This window comes from Magallana gigas, chromosome 10, assembly GCF_963853765.1.
Source record: "Magallana gigas chromosome 10, xbMagGiga1.1, whole genome shotgun sequence".
In the NCBI taxonomy this organism is placed as follows: domain Eukaryota; kingdom Metazoa; phylum Mollusca; class Bivalvia; order Ostreida; family Ostreidae; genus Magallana; species Magallana gigas.
In genome coordinates, this window is record NC_088862.1 from 20,990,391 (window position 1) to 21,007,343 (window position 16,953).

Below are 16,953 nucleotides of genomic sequence, written 5' to 3' on the forward strand. Positions count from 1 at the left end.
ATCACTTCAATTTCCTTACATTTTTACTTTCACGCCACAATAATTATAATTGTACCCGCACACAATTATCATAATCTGCTCCAAATTAAAATGTTAACCAAAAATAATATCTCACAACTTTAACTTGGACACACTAAAAGAAAACAATCTGCCTCCCAAAGATAATTATGTAATTATTTTCAGTTTACAATACATAATAATGATAACCGGGGAATATTCTTTATTGTGATAATAATCCTGCCAAGAAGACATTATTATTGTTGATGGAAAGATTAAGACGATTGAAAAGAAACGATTATCTGATTCTGAATCACAATAATAATCTCTGCCTTTTTTTGGGGCAGAGGTTATTATTTGGACGCTTGAAATTTGAAACGTTTTTATGAAGTAGAGTGGAGTATATTATTTCATGCGTGACTGTAAACAAGCGTCTGGTTGAGAGGAAATTCACGTGACCCTAGTTTCGCTTTACATTAAGGCTTGAGTATTCAGAATAGGCACCGATTGACCGAAGGCACATGGTAACGGTCTGAGAAGCTTCTGAGATGGTATGTTAGTGATTTTAAACTAAATGAAACTAAACGAATGGAGCAGTTTTTAAACACTGTTTTTTAGTAATTAATATGTTTTACGAATTACGGTGCTGAGACCAATCCACACTTTACAAAAGTTATGTCCCTTGGCCGCCATCTTTGGGGAAAAACCCATATATTTCTCACAGTAGCCTTTGTAGTTTAGAGGGTTATAACTTCGTCATTGGACATTAGAAATCGGTTTCCTCTGTGAATTTTGATTGCCCCAAGATGGGGCAACCCACACATCGAAGGAATAAATTAAATTCCGAGAGATTTCTTCACAGGACGCCCAAATATTTGGTTGCATAAAGAAGGGAAAAGTTGTTTTTTCCCTTTTGACCTTTGGGTTGACCCCGCAAAGGGGAACAACTTTTGCAAAGTGTGGATTGGACTATTGAGGCAAGGGAAGCTTATGACGAAATATGTACAGATGTGTGACTTTACTTATCACTGTAATAAATCAATAAAACATACATGCTAAGTATACTGTTTTATTTATGGTACATCATTTTAAATGCATGACGTTCTTCAAATTACATATTTTATCTGGTTTTCAAAAGTTTTACTTTGATTCAGTTATTGTGTGAACATGAGGATCGAGAACGCCATTTGCAATGCTTGGAATTGCATTGTGGGTCAAAATTGACACCTACAAAATCTGACGGATCAATGTGCAAGACAACTATTGTGACATAACTCAATTGTATTTGAAAGTGTACAGATTCATTACTTATTTTTATCTTTGCTTTTCTCGTGAGAGCGTTAAATGGTAAACCATATTTATACAGGGAACTGTAGTCCGAAATATCTGACGTTTTTCTGGCTTTTTTAACGATTTTGATATTTACTTGCCAGGAAAACATCAGAACCGGCGCCGTTACAAAAACTGGAAATTTCGCCGCCTCCAACTGGAGGCGGCATTCTCGGCCCGATTTTAAATACGGTACTTGCAAACGTAACAAATATTTAATTCACAACTTAACAATAAAAAAATGACTTTACTACTCACTCATATCGCTTTAATGGGTTTGTTTACTCTACTAACTGTCTGTTCAACACATTTTTATCGAACTGTCCGGCGAGATTTGAGTCACGTGACTCGTTATCTCAAAAGACAGCGAAAATACGGTTGACTGTAATTGTGTGCTTCTATTATCAAAATACGGAGTCATATTTAATTTTGAGCAATATGAGTGAGTAGTAGTAAAGTCATTTTTTTATCGAAATTTCCAGTTTTCGTAATGGCGCCGGTTCTTACGTTTTCCTGGCAAGTAAATATCAAAATCGTTAAAAAAGCCAAAAAAACGTCAGATATTTCGGACTAAGGGAACTGCTGCTCCGATACAAATAAGGCATTACTGGTCCTAGTAGCTGACCCCCCCCCCCCCCCCCCCCCCCCAAAAAAACCTGTTGAGTGAATGTGCAGCTGGTCTGAATTTGTTGTTTTCCAGTAGAGCTCGCTTTGTTATAAACAATTAGGTATTAGTTATTAAATAGGTAGGGAATTCCATGTTGGCAGCTATAAAGATGGAGGGGCAGGTCTGTTGTAACCCCCACTCCTTATACTAATTGAATTTCTTTGCTTTGTGTTATTTGTAAGTGAAATGAGAGTGGGCGGTAATGATTTTTCTAGTTTCATGCTAGCTTATCTGTGGAGATGGGGGGAGGGGGGGGGGGGCAGCAATTGGAGAGCTCCCACCCAAACAAGTCCCGCATTTTCACATTAATTCTTTTTATGTGTTTGCAATTTTATATAGATAATCTTGTTGAATATTAGTTTTCTGATGAAATGCATTTAAACATGTCCATACATGAGTTTATATATTTTAAAGGAAATAAATTTACATATTAATGTATTGTTGGGGCACAAGAGGGGTTTGCATGAATAGATATCTAATAATCACACATAATTACTGAAAATAATATATACGTAATAAGGAATCTTTCTTTGAATATTATGAGGTGATCATTTTGTTCGAGACATGATAAAGTCTCATAAGCCATTCCAGCTTATTGGATTTGAACATGCCCCTGACTAATATTATCCCCTCATAATACTCAAAGAAAGATTCAATATTATTTTAAATGATCTATTCGACAATGAAATGGCTTTTATGCTGCTATTTACAGAAAAGTAATTTTTCATTGTTTCAATTTCTTTGCTTGTACTACACTGTATAAGTTCTAAGTATTGTTCATTTGATATCTCACAGATGTTTTGTATGGAATGTGGTATGCAGCTTGCTGATGGGAAGGCAAAATTTTGTGGGAATTGTGGTACCAAGGTACCCTCAGCCTCCAAAGAAACAGATCCTGGTTTGTACTGAGAATTGTGATTTCACTGAAAAACAAGCAATGTGCTTTATATCAATCCTTGACAATGATACATGTAGCACTGTACATAAAACACAGAATGAAGGTTTAAATTGAAATTGCAGGTGTTGAAGTCCTCCCTCCTTCGTTTGTTCAGGGAACTTTATCTCAAGGTATTGAATTGCAAAATTGATAAACGAATATCTTATAATACAGCATTACATATAAGAGTTAAAAAAAATATACCATAGAATGGATGGATTTTCATACATTAATTGAAACCATTATGGACATATTCATGACTGAATTGTCAAAATTGATTATATTAATTAATGAAATTATATTATTTAATTTGTTTTTAAGGCGCAATGGAGAGTTTGGCTAAACTTAAAGAAAAATATCCCAGCAACATTGGACACAAACCAGTGTCGAAGAAAAGAACAAGTGAATCAAAAGTAAACAAATATGATTTTCAGTTTTGGCACTACGTATGCATAATTAAGCAACACTTATGACTGTATGTTGTTTTTGGTTTTTTGGTAATTCATTTTAGTTTTAGATAAGGCCACACCAATGTAATTTCTTGTTCGTCAGAAATCCAGTAAAAAAAGGTGCGAGCGAGCAATTAAAGGGGCATGGTCACGATTTTGTTCAAATTCTATTTTTATGTTTTTATTATTTACAATGTTTTAGAAATGCAGTTCTAATATTCAAACAAAATTTGAGAGTCATTCATAGAGTTATAAGCAAGATACAGGGCTCACAATTCTTTGTCATGTAAACAACTTAAGGCTCGTGCCCTGTTTTTTGTTTACATAGATTCAATAAACCAGTAAAAAATCTTTTTCCAAAATCGTGACCATGCCTCTTTAAATGAAAAAATTACCATTTTTTGTAGCCTAAATTTTTAGGCGGTACATATATATCTATATTTTTTCTACTTGTTTCTGATTTATAAATTAAAACTATTTAAAATGCGAAAAATAGAGTGGAGATAGAACAGGAAACAGCACAAAATGTTCATGGATGCATGAAATTAATAATTATATTATTTGTATAGTTTTAATTGTGCGGGGACCGACAAACAATAAATTATGATGGTGTTGGCCTAAAGATGATGTTTATCTTTTAATTAGATCTTCATATTAATTTGGATTTATTAATGAAAATAATCCACTATTATATGGGTTTATGATATATATTATAAAAAAAATTTTTTATTTAGACAATGAGTATTGCTTGTGTTTTGAGATTAAGCTAACTACATATAGTTCAACATTTCAGGAACTGATCGTCCATGTAATGGACAAAAAGAAAAAAGCACTCAAAAGAGCTTTTCCAAGTGACAGTGGCTTAACTGGCTGTTTGAAAATGAAAGCAAATTACAATCAAACCACCAAAAATTGGATGGACTCCCTTAAACACCATTTCAGAGGAAACATAGATTTTATCCCCCACATTATGGGTAGAAATGGGTTGGAACCCATCAGTACCGACTGTAGCCTAGAGCAGATAGAAAGTATGAAAATCCAGAAAAAATCTGCTTTAAAGATCTATGCCATGGCAAAGGGAAAAGGTAACTATATTGAACATTTGACAGTGAAAAATGAATGTTGAAATTGAATGGTTGTACAAACAATCACTAGACCATACATGGTTGTTTAAACTAGAGCAGTGTTAATTAATATTGTAATTGATATACATGTACTATAAGTGTTTAGTTGTTGTGTTGCTGTGAAATGATAGCTTATGGAACAATTAATGGACTTGTATGTATGGGCCAAAATGCTCATTAAGGTAGTCCTAAACTCGGCACTAAATGGGCTCAATCATTAAAAGCTTAGCTTAAAATGATAAATATACATTCTAGCAATACATATACAAAAGAAACAAAGAAGATATAAGCATACCTGAGATCCTGGTCAATCAGAAACTTCGTTTTTCATTTTACTTTAACATAATCGAGTTTCTCAACATTAATCATTTCTATCTCTCATAGAATACATATATCACCGTTCTAATTGCTTATTATTGCCATTGTTTACAACAGCAATGTAGAGCAAAATCAATACCGGGTATCAAAAACGCTTTGTAAAAGTCGAACCAATATTGTAAAATCTGTATTTTGAAGTAGTGCGATACTCGGACTACTTTAATTTTGTATTTCTTACTCCAGACAACAAAAGCTTTTCTTTTATGCAGATGTGTGTAGCTTTGTATAGCAATGTAATGATCGACTCTAGAAAATATAATTTACAATCTTCTTGTTCAAGAAAGAAATATTGGCAATACATGTACCATTAAATTTAATGTTTGTTCTAAAATTGGATACAATTGGAAAACACAGAATATTCGAAGCAAATGAGAAAACTTTTAACTTTTTTAATGTAAAATTTTTCTTTTTTCATTTGGGTACTTTTAGATAGGCAAGAAATTGTACAAAAATTTAAAACGCAGAACATCCAAGAGGTTTATATCAGTGTTTTAAATTAATTTCTTTGTATGAATATTCCTTTGATTGTTATTGTTTTACATGTATTTCAACCTAGTTATTGACTTTCTTTTCTTTTGTCTGTTCAGTTGATAACAACCATTACATCTATAGAATACATGTTACTTCAAATGTGGATAGAATGGAGAAGGGGTATCAAAAATGAAAGATATTTTATTCATGTACAAAATATTGTTATCAACCTGAGATTGAAATTAAAGTCTTATTCAACTTATTTAGGTTGTGTACTTTGGTAATTCGAATAAAATATACCTGATATTATTTAATGGGACTTAACAATTCAACTGTAAACATTTTGAAGTACATGTATTTGAAGGTTCTTGAACAGTTAAGGGTCCTCCACACCTTTCTTTGGGAAAAGCTCTGCATAGTAGCCCAGACTTCTAAATTACTTAAAGGGGCATGCATGGTCATGATTTTGGTCAAATTTTATTTCTCTATTTTCATTGTTACAATGACATGTGGTGATAACGAACAGTGTTCAAATTCTAAAGTCCAAAGGAAAGTTACAAAATAGGAGCAGAGTGAACACTGACCTATTTAATTCTAAAAAAAAAAAAAAAAAAGGTAGGGTTAGGTGCCATGAAGGAGAGAGCATCCTCTGGTAACCGGTCACATCTGCTGTGTGCTCTTTGTTGTAATCAGGAAAAACAGAAAAGCCTGTACACAATTAGGTGATTAATTATGGTCTAACAATTAGTATGAAAAACGTGAGTCAGCATGCAACCCAGTGGAAGGTCTGTATTTGCTGACATGGTCGTTGTATCGACCATGTTTAAGTAATGAACAACCGAAATTTGAGAATCGGTTGTAGAGTTATACCCGGATAGTAAGATGCAGAGCGTACAATTCTTTGCTAGTTAAACAAGGCCCATGCCTTGGTTTTTGTTTACATCTATGTTTCGATCAATATACCGGAAAAAAGTTCTTTTTAAGCTGATTTTTCTATCTGATAATTCGTTTTGAACATAAATAAGCTGCAGTTTCTAGCATTTGTCATATTTATTGTTGGTCTAAACTTTGAAATTCAAATGTTTACAAAAAAACATGACCTGTCAGAGTTTTGTTTACCTTCCAGAGAATTGTGAGCTCTGTATCTCATTATTTTATAATTTGATGACTGACAATATTATTTTGTTTGACTATTAGAAATGTCTTGATGAACATTAAATTAAAAACAGAATTTATATTTACCAAACCAGTGACCATACCCCTTTAAACTTGTTGGATTTCTAGCAAGTATTTGACTTGTAAATAACAGGAAAAAAAATCAAAATGGGGGGGGGGGGTCAACTTTTAAAACTTTACCACTATTTATTAAAGCTATACACGCTATAATTTGCGTCAATTTTGAATGACAGTGAAAACGCATGTGTTTGTCTACTTATAAAAGTTATCCTTAATCTGTAAATTACAAGGGTGAATTCCATCTCGTTACAAAGATATAGATTTTTAATTGTTTATTTTCCTGCCAGGAAAATATACCTTTTCATGAATATTGATGAAGGAAGAGCAAACCGACCTCATTGCGCATGTCCGCGGAGAACTAGGTGGTCGTTATTGTTTGCCTAATTAAATATCCAACTTGATTTTTAATATGCTTAACAGTTGTTGATTTGAAATACATACATGTATAATGAGTAAAATACGCTTGCCATTCACGATACCCTTACTTCTGCATTAACACTTATAGGATCTATAAATAGCACATAGGGGAAACACACAGGTCTACGTCATTTCTTTAAAGGAAGTATTCATATCTACTCACAGGCTTGTATTTTTTTCTTTTGTTTGTACTCGTATATCGGACAAATTTATGCTTTACTGAAAATATCCTTTCCTTTGTGAAACTATCACAATTATGAAGATGTTGACCCTTCACCAGTTTTGGTATGATAGGCTAAATTTAGCTGTCGATATCACGTGATAGATTGATATTCACGAGGAGGCATTACTTTCCTGGCAGGAAAATAAATATTTTTTATTGTTTAATATTTGATATATTTGTTACGTGATCGAATTGAGCATCATAATTAACAGAATAAAGGTAACTTTTATTAGTAATCAAACACATACATTTTCCCCTTTATTCAAAATTGACGCAAATTATAGCGTGTATAGCTTTAAAATGCCCCTGTGGTATTCTGGACTTGTGGGTCGTTAGCTGCACCCATTGTTTCATAATTAGTTAAAATCACCATTTTGTGATCTCGACTCTCCAAAACGGTTAGGAACTGCAGTGTAGACTATTTTTTTTTTGTTTACTTTCCAAGACGTAATATCTATTTTAAAAAAAAAACCTGACTACATATATTTCTTCTAGTTGTGCAATACCCTATACAGCTATTTAAACCCCGTACTTTGCCGATATCCGGCAGATCGCCACAGAACTCAGCCTTGTCTACACCGCCTATCATGGAGGGAACGGACGGGATTTGGGGGTGCTTCTCAGCCGCTTACTTCGTTCAGAGCCAACAGAAACCACTGCCATGGCGGGGTTAACCTTTTTTCCTGAAGGAACCCAATGGCTGTGGAGGATCATGGTGTTGGTGACGTCACAGTCAACAATATCCATCCCTTCACACTGACCTGGCATGTCCGCGGCTATTCTCGGGCCTGACGGATGGACCCCCTCCCCCAGCGGCTGCGCTATCACACCCCAGGGTGTGCCAGCAATAGGGAGGGGAGAAGTCTGGATGGCCCACCCAATCGTACAATGTTTGGGGTGGAGGTATTTATTTATACTTCACCACAACAGTGTATATTTGGGTGTTTTTATCTCCATTCGTCGATTCAGGTTCGTTATAATTATTACCTATATCATATATGGTCTTGGAACTGTTATTCATATTGTGTACTTGTTTCATTTCTTTGGTGTTCAACTGAAGTAAGAAGTATTGATCGATTTGTGGAAGGGTTACTAAGTAGCTTATGTAAACACATTTTTGAATATTTAAAGGGGCAGTGTATTAAATAACGATTTTTACACACTCCAAGGACTGTACATAGATATTATATCAGGCACGTAGCATCGTTTTTGAAAGTGGGGGGGCCAGACCCATCTTGACAAGCCCAAAAATTAAAAAAGAAAAAAAAAAGGGAAAATTTAAAGTTTCCAGAAATCTTCAAAATCCTAATCCGTGGGGGGGGGGGGGGGGGGGGGGGGGTGGACTCAACTATACTTCCAAAAAAAATTCTTCCCTAACATAATTTTTTTTCCTCCAAATCATGAAATTCCTAATCCGTGGGGGGGGGGGGGGGGGGGGGGGGAAGTAACTTCAAATTGACTACTCATTTCCTTATTCTCATATCAATTTTTTACAAACTTCCAAAAAAGTGGGGGGACCAACTCCATTCTAATTCATTTTTTTATCTGTAAATTTTAAAATTTTGTTGCTGCGGGAAAAAGTGGGGGGGCCAGGCCCCCCCTGGCCCCCCCTGATGCTACGTGCCTGTATATTGATTCGTTAGATTAATTTTAGATTTAATGGTCGCCTATTTCCTATATATTTAAAGTCGTTTTCACATTTTTAACTATGTTCAAGTATTAAGCATTGTTTTTTTTAAATATTTTACATGTTGTATATAATTTGTATATATATACGATAAAGTTTATCGTCATTTTGTTATTAAATGACCAATTTCGATTCCACTTTGTGTTTTAGTCCATCATTTTAAAATCAAACAAAGCAGAAATATTCAGAGTGAAGAGTTGATAAAAAATTTAATTTTTGCTGAATTCAGAGGCGTGTTCAGCTCTGCTAGGAGAGCGGGTGCTTACGAGCGCTCGCCAAACTTTGTGCTGCGGGTATAGCGGATGCTTGCAAGCAACCGCTAAGTTGAACACTCCTCAGTTTTACACGTAAGTATATGGTGATTGAATGTCAAGACGAAGTCGTTAAGACTGCTGGTCAGAGTACGTTCAGCTGAGTGGGTGGCGCAGTTTCATTCATTTTTATGCTGCAAATGTATATTGCAATTTTGATGTTACAGTTTTAATAAATAAATTAATTATAAACATGATAAACAAAAAACAAGTAAATTCTATTGTTGATGAAAAACTAAATAGATTACATGATGTTGAACAACAAACATTAAACGCACATGGTAAATGGTATGAATTCTCATTAACATGCATGTTCTCCTATAATGTCATCACCATCCACTAGATTCTCTGTCGTAATAGGAAAAAATTGCACATCATTTAACAAGTTAAATGTTAATAAATAAAGTTAAAAGTTAACAGACAAGTTCGCGTAGATTTTCCTGTAGACACATGTAAAACACAAACAATTTAAAGTCTAGCTTTCTCATGTAATTTTTACCATTTCCTGACAAAAACAACGTTTTTATATTGATCAAGCTGCCCATCAAATCCACTCTTTCTGGGCATCAATGAAAAATAAATTCAAGTAAAATATCTGGTTGAAGAACCTTAGAAACATCGGTATGTACCAGATCCGTCTTCATTTATTTTTTCATTCAAGTTGTTCCAAAATCTTCTACATTTAATAATATTAAAAATCCAATTGATTCTCCATATGTACAGTAGCTAGTACCTAGTTTGGATGTCAGTAAAAAAAAATGCATATCAGGTTGTCAGAGTTTCTCGTCACATTTTTCAGAAAGTGATTCGCTATTGTTTATGCAGGGAGAGTACTCCTTAATAGATAATGTATCGGTGGCCCGCATTTTGTTATCGTTGTCACAGTCCGGTTTCTTTTTTAAAATAGCTAATGACTCAGAATGAATTTGTATTTTGTACAACTGATGACGTCACTTTGAGGCAACGAGTTTCAATTGGATTTTCACGGAATTGCGTGTGCGCGACATGAATGTTCGTGTTGGTCTAGTCTGTGGTATGTCGATGCCATAGTTGTTTTAATTCTGCTTGTACCTGAAAAGTGAAAGTACATAAATAATGAAAAGAAAAAGTTTTGATTTATCCACACATTGAATCGTTGTCAACAGTTTTTATAATATAATGAAAACTTACCTCCGCGTTGAAGAAACAAAACAACATGGCAATCAAAAAACCCTATTGACAAAGAATCTGAATGAAATATACAATAACTGGTGAAACACATGAGTTTTAAATACATTAATGAATAATTAAACAGTCCCCAACAGTTTATGTAGTACAACGTTCTAATAAACTAAAATAATCCAATTTACTCAAAAGGACTTCAAGAGAAGGACAAACATGCTGAAAGCAGGAATACAGGCCGGCCTGGATGAAATGACAAAAACAAAAAAAGGAAAACAGAAGAAAATTTAGATTGTTTGACGTCATGTTTTATAACTTTTGATTATTACTCACAGTTCATTATACTTAAAAATCCGAACAAGCACCCGTGGCAAGATAAAAGTAAGTGGAAATACTGGAAAAAAAGGTATATTTCTGTGATAAACATAGTACATATATTTACTATTTGTCACATGCCACCCTTAGGCTAATAATAATTCTCCTTGATGGTAGAAACCATTTCTAAAATTTTACCTCGCAATGTTTTTTTAAACTTTGCTGGATTTAGATAATTATCAAACAGAATACGAGTAGATCGAGTAAGTAATGTATACTTCAAAATTTTAAAAGTTTGAAAATTATTGTGCATTTTTATTACATGTACCAACAAGCCCATATCCACCCCAAATGTGGCCATGCAGATTTGATATTACTATAGTCTGTCCCAAGATATTTATGCAGTACATTTGAATAAAAATACACATACCTGTGAAAGAAGAGCAATTCAAATCGACGACAGGGAAAATATCCAGGACATCTCCATTCACGCATTATGGTTTTTACTCCACAAAATGTTCATGTATTTAAATTGAAAATAAATCGAGAAGTGCATATTCAGCGTGTTGCGAGTAGCCAGTAATAGCCAGTGAATCATAAAACGTGTATACAGCAGCATTCCTCAACACGATTGGATGTTTCCACTTGAAAGCAGTTGCGATAATTATACTTTTTGCGTTTCTAAACATGTCAGTCTTTCACAAAGACATCAACAGTTATAAAAGAATACTCGTTAGAAATCCTCATTTATTTCATCGGATCCATTTTTTAAAGAATAAGTAACTGTAACAACACTCTTGCATTTTTTTACAGAACGCAGTGGTTTAGCCCAGCATGAGAGAAAGGTTGTTGTCTGAAATGTTACTTTTTGCAAATATTTTAAGATTTTTTAAGATTCACACTTCCTATTTTCAGATTTCTGAGTATAATAATTTTTAGAGGAATAAATTTCAGACTAAGTAAACCCAATTTTGAACAAGAATTTGGTAAATTTATATAAGAATGATTTAGATGTTAAATCTAAAAGATTATTATTTTTTTTTACTACATTATTAAGGCTATTGCTGAAAACATCATATGTAAAATATTAAGATAAATCTGATGGTTTATAGTACATAGAAACATTTATATTTATTCAGTTTTTAAGAGAAACATTATATTTTGTTAAACTTTCATGTTAAATACTGAAATCTGATTGGTTAAGACGCAGTTCATAATCCGTTCTATTACCCTCAGGGTTAGCAACGCACTTAGCAACGGGTAACATTAAAAATTGTTACACGCGCGAAAATTATGCGCGTACGGTTCGCTGTAGAATTCACGTTATTCCTATGTAAAAGGAGTTAAGTTTTCTTTAAAATTAAGACATTCAGTATAACAAAATAAATAGTGCCTGTTTGGTAGCATAACAGTTGAAATTGACACCCCTCGAAAACCATTGTCAACCTCCGCTTCGCGTCGGTTGACAATGGTTTTCTCGGGGTGTCAATTTTAACTGTTACCCTCCCAAACAGGCAATATTTATATAATACCATGCCTTTAATTGGCAGTTAGCTGCATAGCAGTCTGAAAATTCTTCCATATCAATGAAATCGCGCATTTAAGATATATCCTGTATCACTACTCGTGTTTTATAACAAAACGCCCATTTTCTTTACCAAAGCAAATAATTTTATTGAGTTTTTACAATGATGTAAAAACTGTTTCATATATCAGTGAAATAAAATTGTTTTTATAACTATCGTATATCACCAATTATATTTGTTGATAAAGAAAACACTATGTTCTTATTAAGTTAAATTCAAATTTAAAAACAAAATAACATTATATGAAACCGAAATAAAACATATTTTTAGAGAAAAAATCCTTCAGAATGCTAGTAGTGTCAAAAACTCGCAGCTTTTTAATTTAATTTACAAAGTGACAAATGACTAATTTCGAACACGATGCTAGCATTTTTAACTTGGAACTTTTTTTAAATGATCGTGGGAATTAGCAATCAATAATGCAACGGACAGCTGATAGAAGAATGCAAGTACTTTTTGAATCGAAATCTATTTAATGTACATGTCTTTTACAATAATGCCATCAAGACTGTCCTGATAAAGATCAAAAGTTGTCGTATAGGCGGAAATCATTTCGTTATTGACAATAATTGTCGTTTCTGCGCATTTTAAAATACGTTTATAAAGTTCCAATTTTTTTCTAAAATAGAGACAATTATATAATAATTACTCTATTTTCATGTGTTTCCGCTCTCTCTCTCCCTCTCTCTCTCTCTCTCTCTCTCTTTCTCTCTCTCGCTCGCTCGCTCGCTCGCTCGTATAGGCGAACATAATTTCGTTACAACAATAAGAGTAGTGCTCTGTCGTTTAAGTACGATCATTTCAAAAATATTTGCATATCCATTGTTCTTTCTCACTGTAAATCCATACGGAGGAACTGCAATTTTTTATCTATAACCGAAATTGCTCTGTCTGCTTACTATGACGTCATAAAGATGTGACGTCGTATACTTTTCCATGCCGTTATAGATTTAAACCACTATACGATACATCATGTGTTTTTCTCCAACTCCATAAAATTTATGTATTTAATGAAAACATGTCTTATAATAACATTTTAAAGGAATTACTGATACAATGTATAAAATATCATTGATTCTGTTAACAAATTTATGTGAATAAAAAGATACATTACAGTCTGAATGTTTATTTTTGATGCAATAGCTTACAACTGTCAAGGTCTAACGTTAGGCTAATGCAGGGTATTTGCGAGTGGTAAAATACAAATGTAAGTAATAAACAACGATTATTTAGTGAACATGGCGTTATGAATAGCAACTGCTCTGTTGGCATACTTTCCATGATGCGCTAGCGCATCATGCATCATGGAATATGCCAACAGAGCAATTGCTCTTCATAACGCCATGTTCACTAAATAACGTTGTTTATTTCTGAAATAAGTCATCTGTAATCAAGTTTCAATTTTTCTGAAAAAGAGAACAATTTCAAATATAACTCTATTTTCAAAGTCTCCCTCCATTGATTTGGAACAAATAAGACCTTGTCAATTTTGATTTTACCTTGAATCAATAATCCGTATTTAGTTCGTAATCTGAAGTACAACGTTCTTTATTATATGTTCGCGTACCATGAAATTCAAGAGATGTAATATAAATCATTTAACTTCTGGTCGGCATACATGTACTCTGATATGGCTCTGGTTAGACGGGGTCACGTGACCCCGTCTATTGGTTTACTGTCAGCTGAAGTCTCAAACCGGAAGGCACGCGTGGAACACATGAATTGAGTCTACGCGTAAGAAAATAGTGCAGAAAGTTTTCATGCATTTCAGTAAACATGTATTATAAAAACACGTATTAAATCTTTTTAAGTCCTCTGTGTATAAACGAAATTCTATTTAGAAAATAAACAAATAGTTTTATTGATCAAAATATTCTTGCTCGGGTTCAAATGTGGAATGAGTTACGTAACTAAATGCAAAGCGCCGTTGACGGTTCAGTTGGTGTACGAGCTCATTAATCAATAGAAGAGGTTGATGATGGAATCGAAATAAAGTTCCCAAACGCAATGTGCCATTTTTGAAAAAGTTGTGAATTTTATTTTGACAATCTTTCACCTTAATACTACCAAACTTCATGCGCAAGCCGAAGTTAAAATCGGGACGGGTTATACACAGTTGTTTAGCAAATTCAATAGGTTTTTCACTGGCTTCCAGTCTACTTGAGGTACATGTATGACTGCTGTTCGTCTCTAAAGGAATTTTGTACAAAGAAATTAAAACCAGTTCGAATTTGCCTTCTCGTTTGTTGGCTCTTTAGTTGATAAAACTGAATTTAAATTTTAAACAATGCATTGTAAGCAAAATCTATAATAGATTATACATTCAGAAAGACTTATACGTCATATAATATATACAATCTTTTCGATTGAAGAACTAAGTTAAATGTTAATGTTCATGTTTTCCGGCTTAGTTGAAATCAGGCTTGGGGTGAATTACATTGTAAAATAATGCATTACATTACCATAACTTCTTGAATTAGGGCATTAAATTACCATTACCATTACTTAATTTTCTTGAAGTAATGCATTACATTACCATAACATGAGTAAAGTAATGCATTACCATTACTTTGTGAAAAGTCAATAAGTTTTAAAAAAGTAATTTAAAAACTAAATAAAGAATTTTTGTGAATACATGTATTTCATAAATAAAACATGCTTAAAATATTTACAGGTTCATGTTCATGTTCACTATCAGGTTCAAATTTAATGACTTATACAAGATTGCTGTTGCATTTGTAGTTCTCAAAGTAAGGTTGGTCCCGTAACATTTACACGCTAATAGCGGAGATGACAATCTCTGTTATTTATGTCTCTGATTTTTGGAGTATGAATTTTAATAAACGGAACGGTTGTATCGTAATTCGTGTAGGTGATGCACGAGTTTACACAAAAAGTAGTAAGTGGCGAACGGATTTATTTTTACCTATTAATTTTGCATGAATCGCAAATGAAAAAATAAACGTGTCAGATAAGTCGGTCTTAAAAATCAAAATGGCGAGCGTGACAAATCTTTTCATTGTCGAGGTTCTTGGAATCTAACGCCAGGTGCCTTTGTTTATTATCGGTATACAAATGTTCACTTTGTTTGTTAATTCAGCAGTTTTAGAGTTTTCGGGGTTTTCATAAAACTTTTATTACGGATACCGTCCGACTTGTGGATTTTCCCTTGGATCACAAAATTGAATAAATCTAATGATTAAAATTGTCTACTTTGATATAGTTGTTTGATTTTCCCGGTAGGTAGTAATTTTTAAAAAAAATTCCTTGGGGTCTTATTTTACACAATATATAGTTGTGTCAATTTTCTACAATTATGAAGGCCGGGATTGAGTAAAATTTAGACAAAGTATCAGACAATTGCAAAAAAGCCGAATTAACATAGATTGTAACAACTGATTCAAACTCATAAATTTTGGAAGCATATTCGAGGAAATCCAGGACAATTACAAATTCAAACTTTCAAGACCCCGTCTTTCAGTACTCTCAGTACTTTGATTTTTCTACAGAGTTGGGTTTAATCGTTTTTTGATTGTGTCTGTAGTTGGGAAACACTATACCTCCATATGTATCACAAAAATTATAAAAACACAATGGATAATATATATTTGTTGGAGTTAACAAAATAATAAGTGGATTTGCATTCCAATAATCGCAAACTTAAGGTAACTTAAGGTTGCAGGAAGTAAAAACAACACGAATACTGTCGATACAGATATTATGCTCGAGTTTCTGAAAGATATGAATGAATACGAAGTCGATGACAATAATGAAAGTCTATCTGAAGTGATTACCGAGGTTAATGTTTCAGATACATATAACTGACTGAACCTTCCTTTTAGCAACGTAGAAAACAGTGGTTAAAAACAATAAATCGCCAGGACATGATATAGTAATTAATTTCCTCAACAGTTAACAATATTTGTACCAGTTAACAGGAAATTATTTGATTTAATTTAATTTATTAATTTATAGAGGCTATGCATAAAAAATTGTCCTCCTCATTAGAAGTCAGGTAGGTTTTAAGAAAAATCACATTCTAACCCTTCAACTTTTTTCAAATGCCTTACTCACTAGAAAGAAAAAAAAATTATTATCTGCTTTTAATTTCTTTAAGCAAGCATTTGATACAGTCTGGAGAAATGGTCTATGGTATAATCTACTAGATAATGGAACAGGGGGAAAATATGTATGAAGGAATTAAATCTTAGATATGTATGAGCAAGTTTATCTGATTTTTTCTGTTGTAATATACATGTAGGTGTATGCCAAGGAGAAAACTTATCTCCTTTTTTTTTTTTTTTTTTATTTTATATTGATATTAATAACCTAGAAAATTTTCTCTATGATAAAAATATTGTTGGCTTACAGAGTATTCTCTCTTCCATTGAAGATGATTGTATGTTATGCTTATAACTTTTCCTGTTGTTTTATGTGGACGATATACAGTTATCATGACTGAGACCGCCGATGATCTTCAGAAAGCATTAGATGAATTATATATATATATATATATATATATATATATATATATATAAAGGTTTTCAGTAGACGATAACACAATAATCCATTTCTCTCAAATTTAATCCAGAGCGCTTTCGCCTGATCGGCTTTTCAGTGGATTTCAAATTGTAACACAAATAACAAAGGTTGACGTCGATATTA

At 33.1% G+C, this 16,953-nt stretch overlaps 1 protein-coding gene across 1 annotated transcript; it reads left to right on the forward strand.

The window, feature by feature from the left end:
- Positions 1 to 430: 430 nt before the first annotated feature.
- LOC117685872 (uncharacterized) lies at positions 431 to 5,660 on the forward strand. Its single transcript, XM_066073823.1, has 6 exons — positions 431 to 548; positions 2,789 to 2,891; positions 3,014 to 3,061; positions 3,252 to 3,343; positions 4,173 to 4,464; positions 5,469 to 5,660. Exons 1-6 carry the CDS (start codon positions 546 to 548, stop codon positions 5,543 to 5,545), a joined length of 615 nt encoding a protein of 204 aa, XP_065929895.1. The 5' UTR covers positions 431 to 545; the 3' UTR covers positions 5,546 to 5,660.
- The last annotated feature ends 11,293 nt before the right edge of the window (positions 5,661 to 16,953 follow it).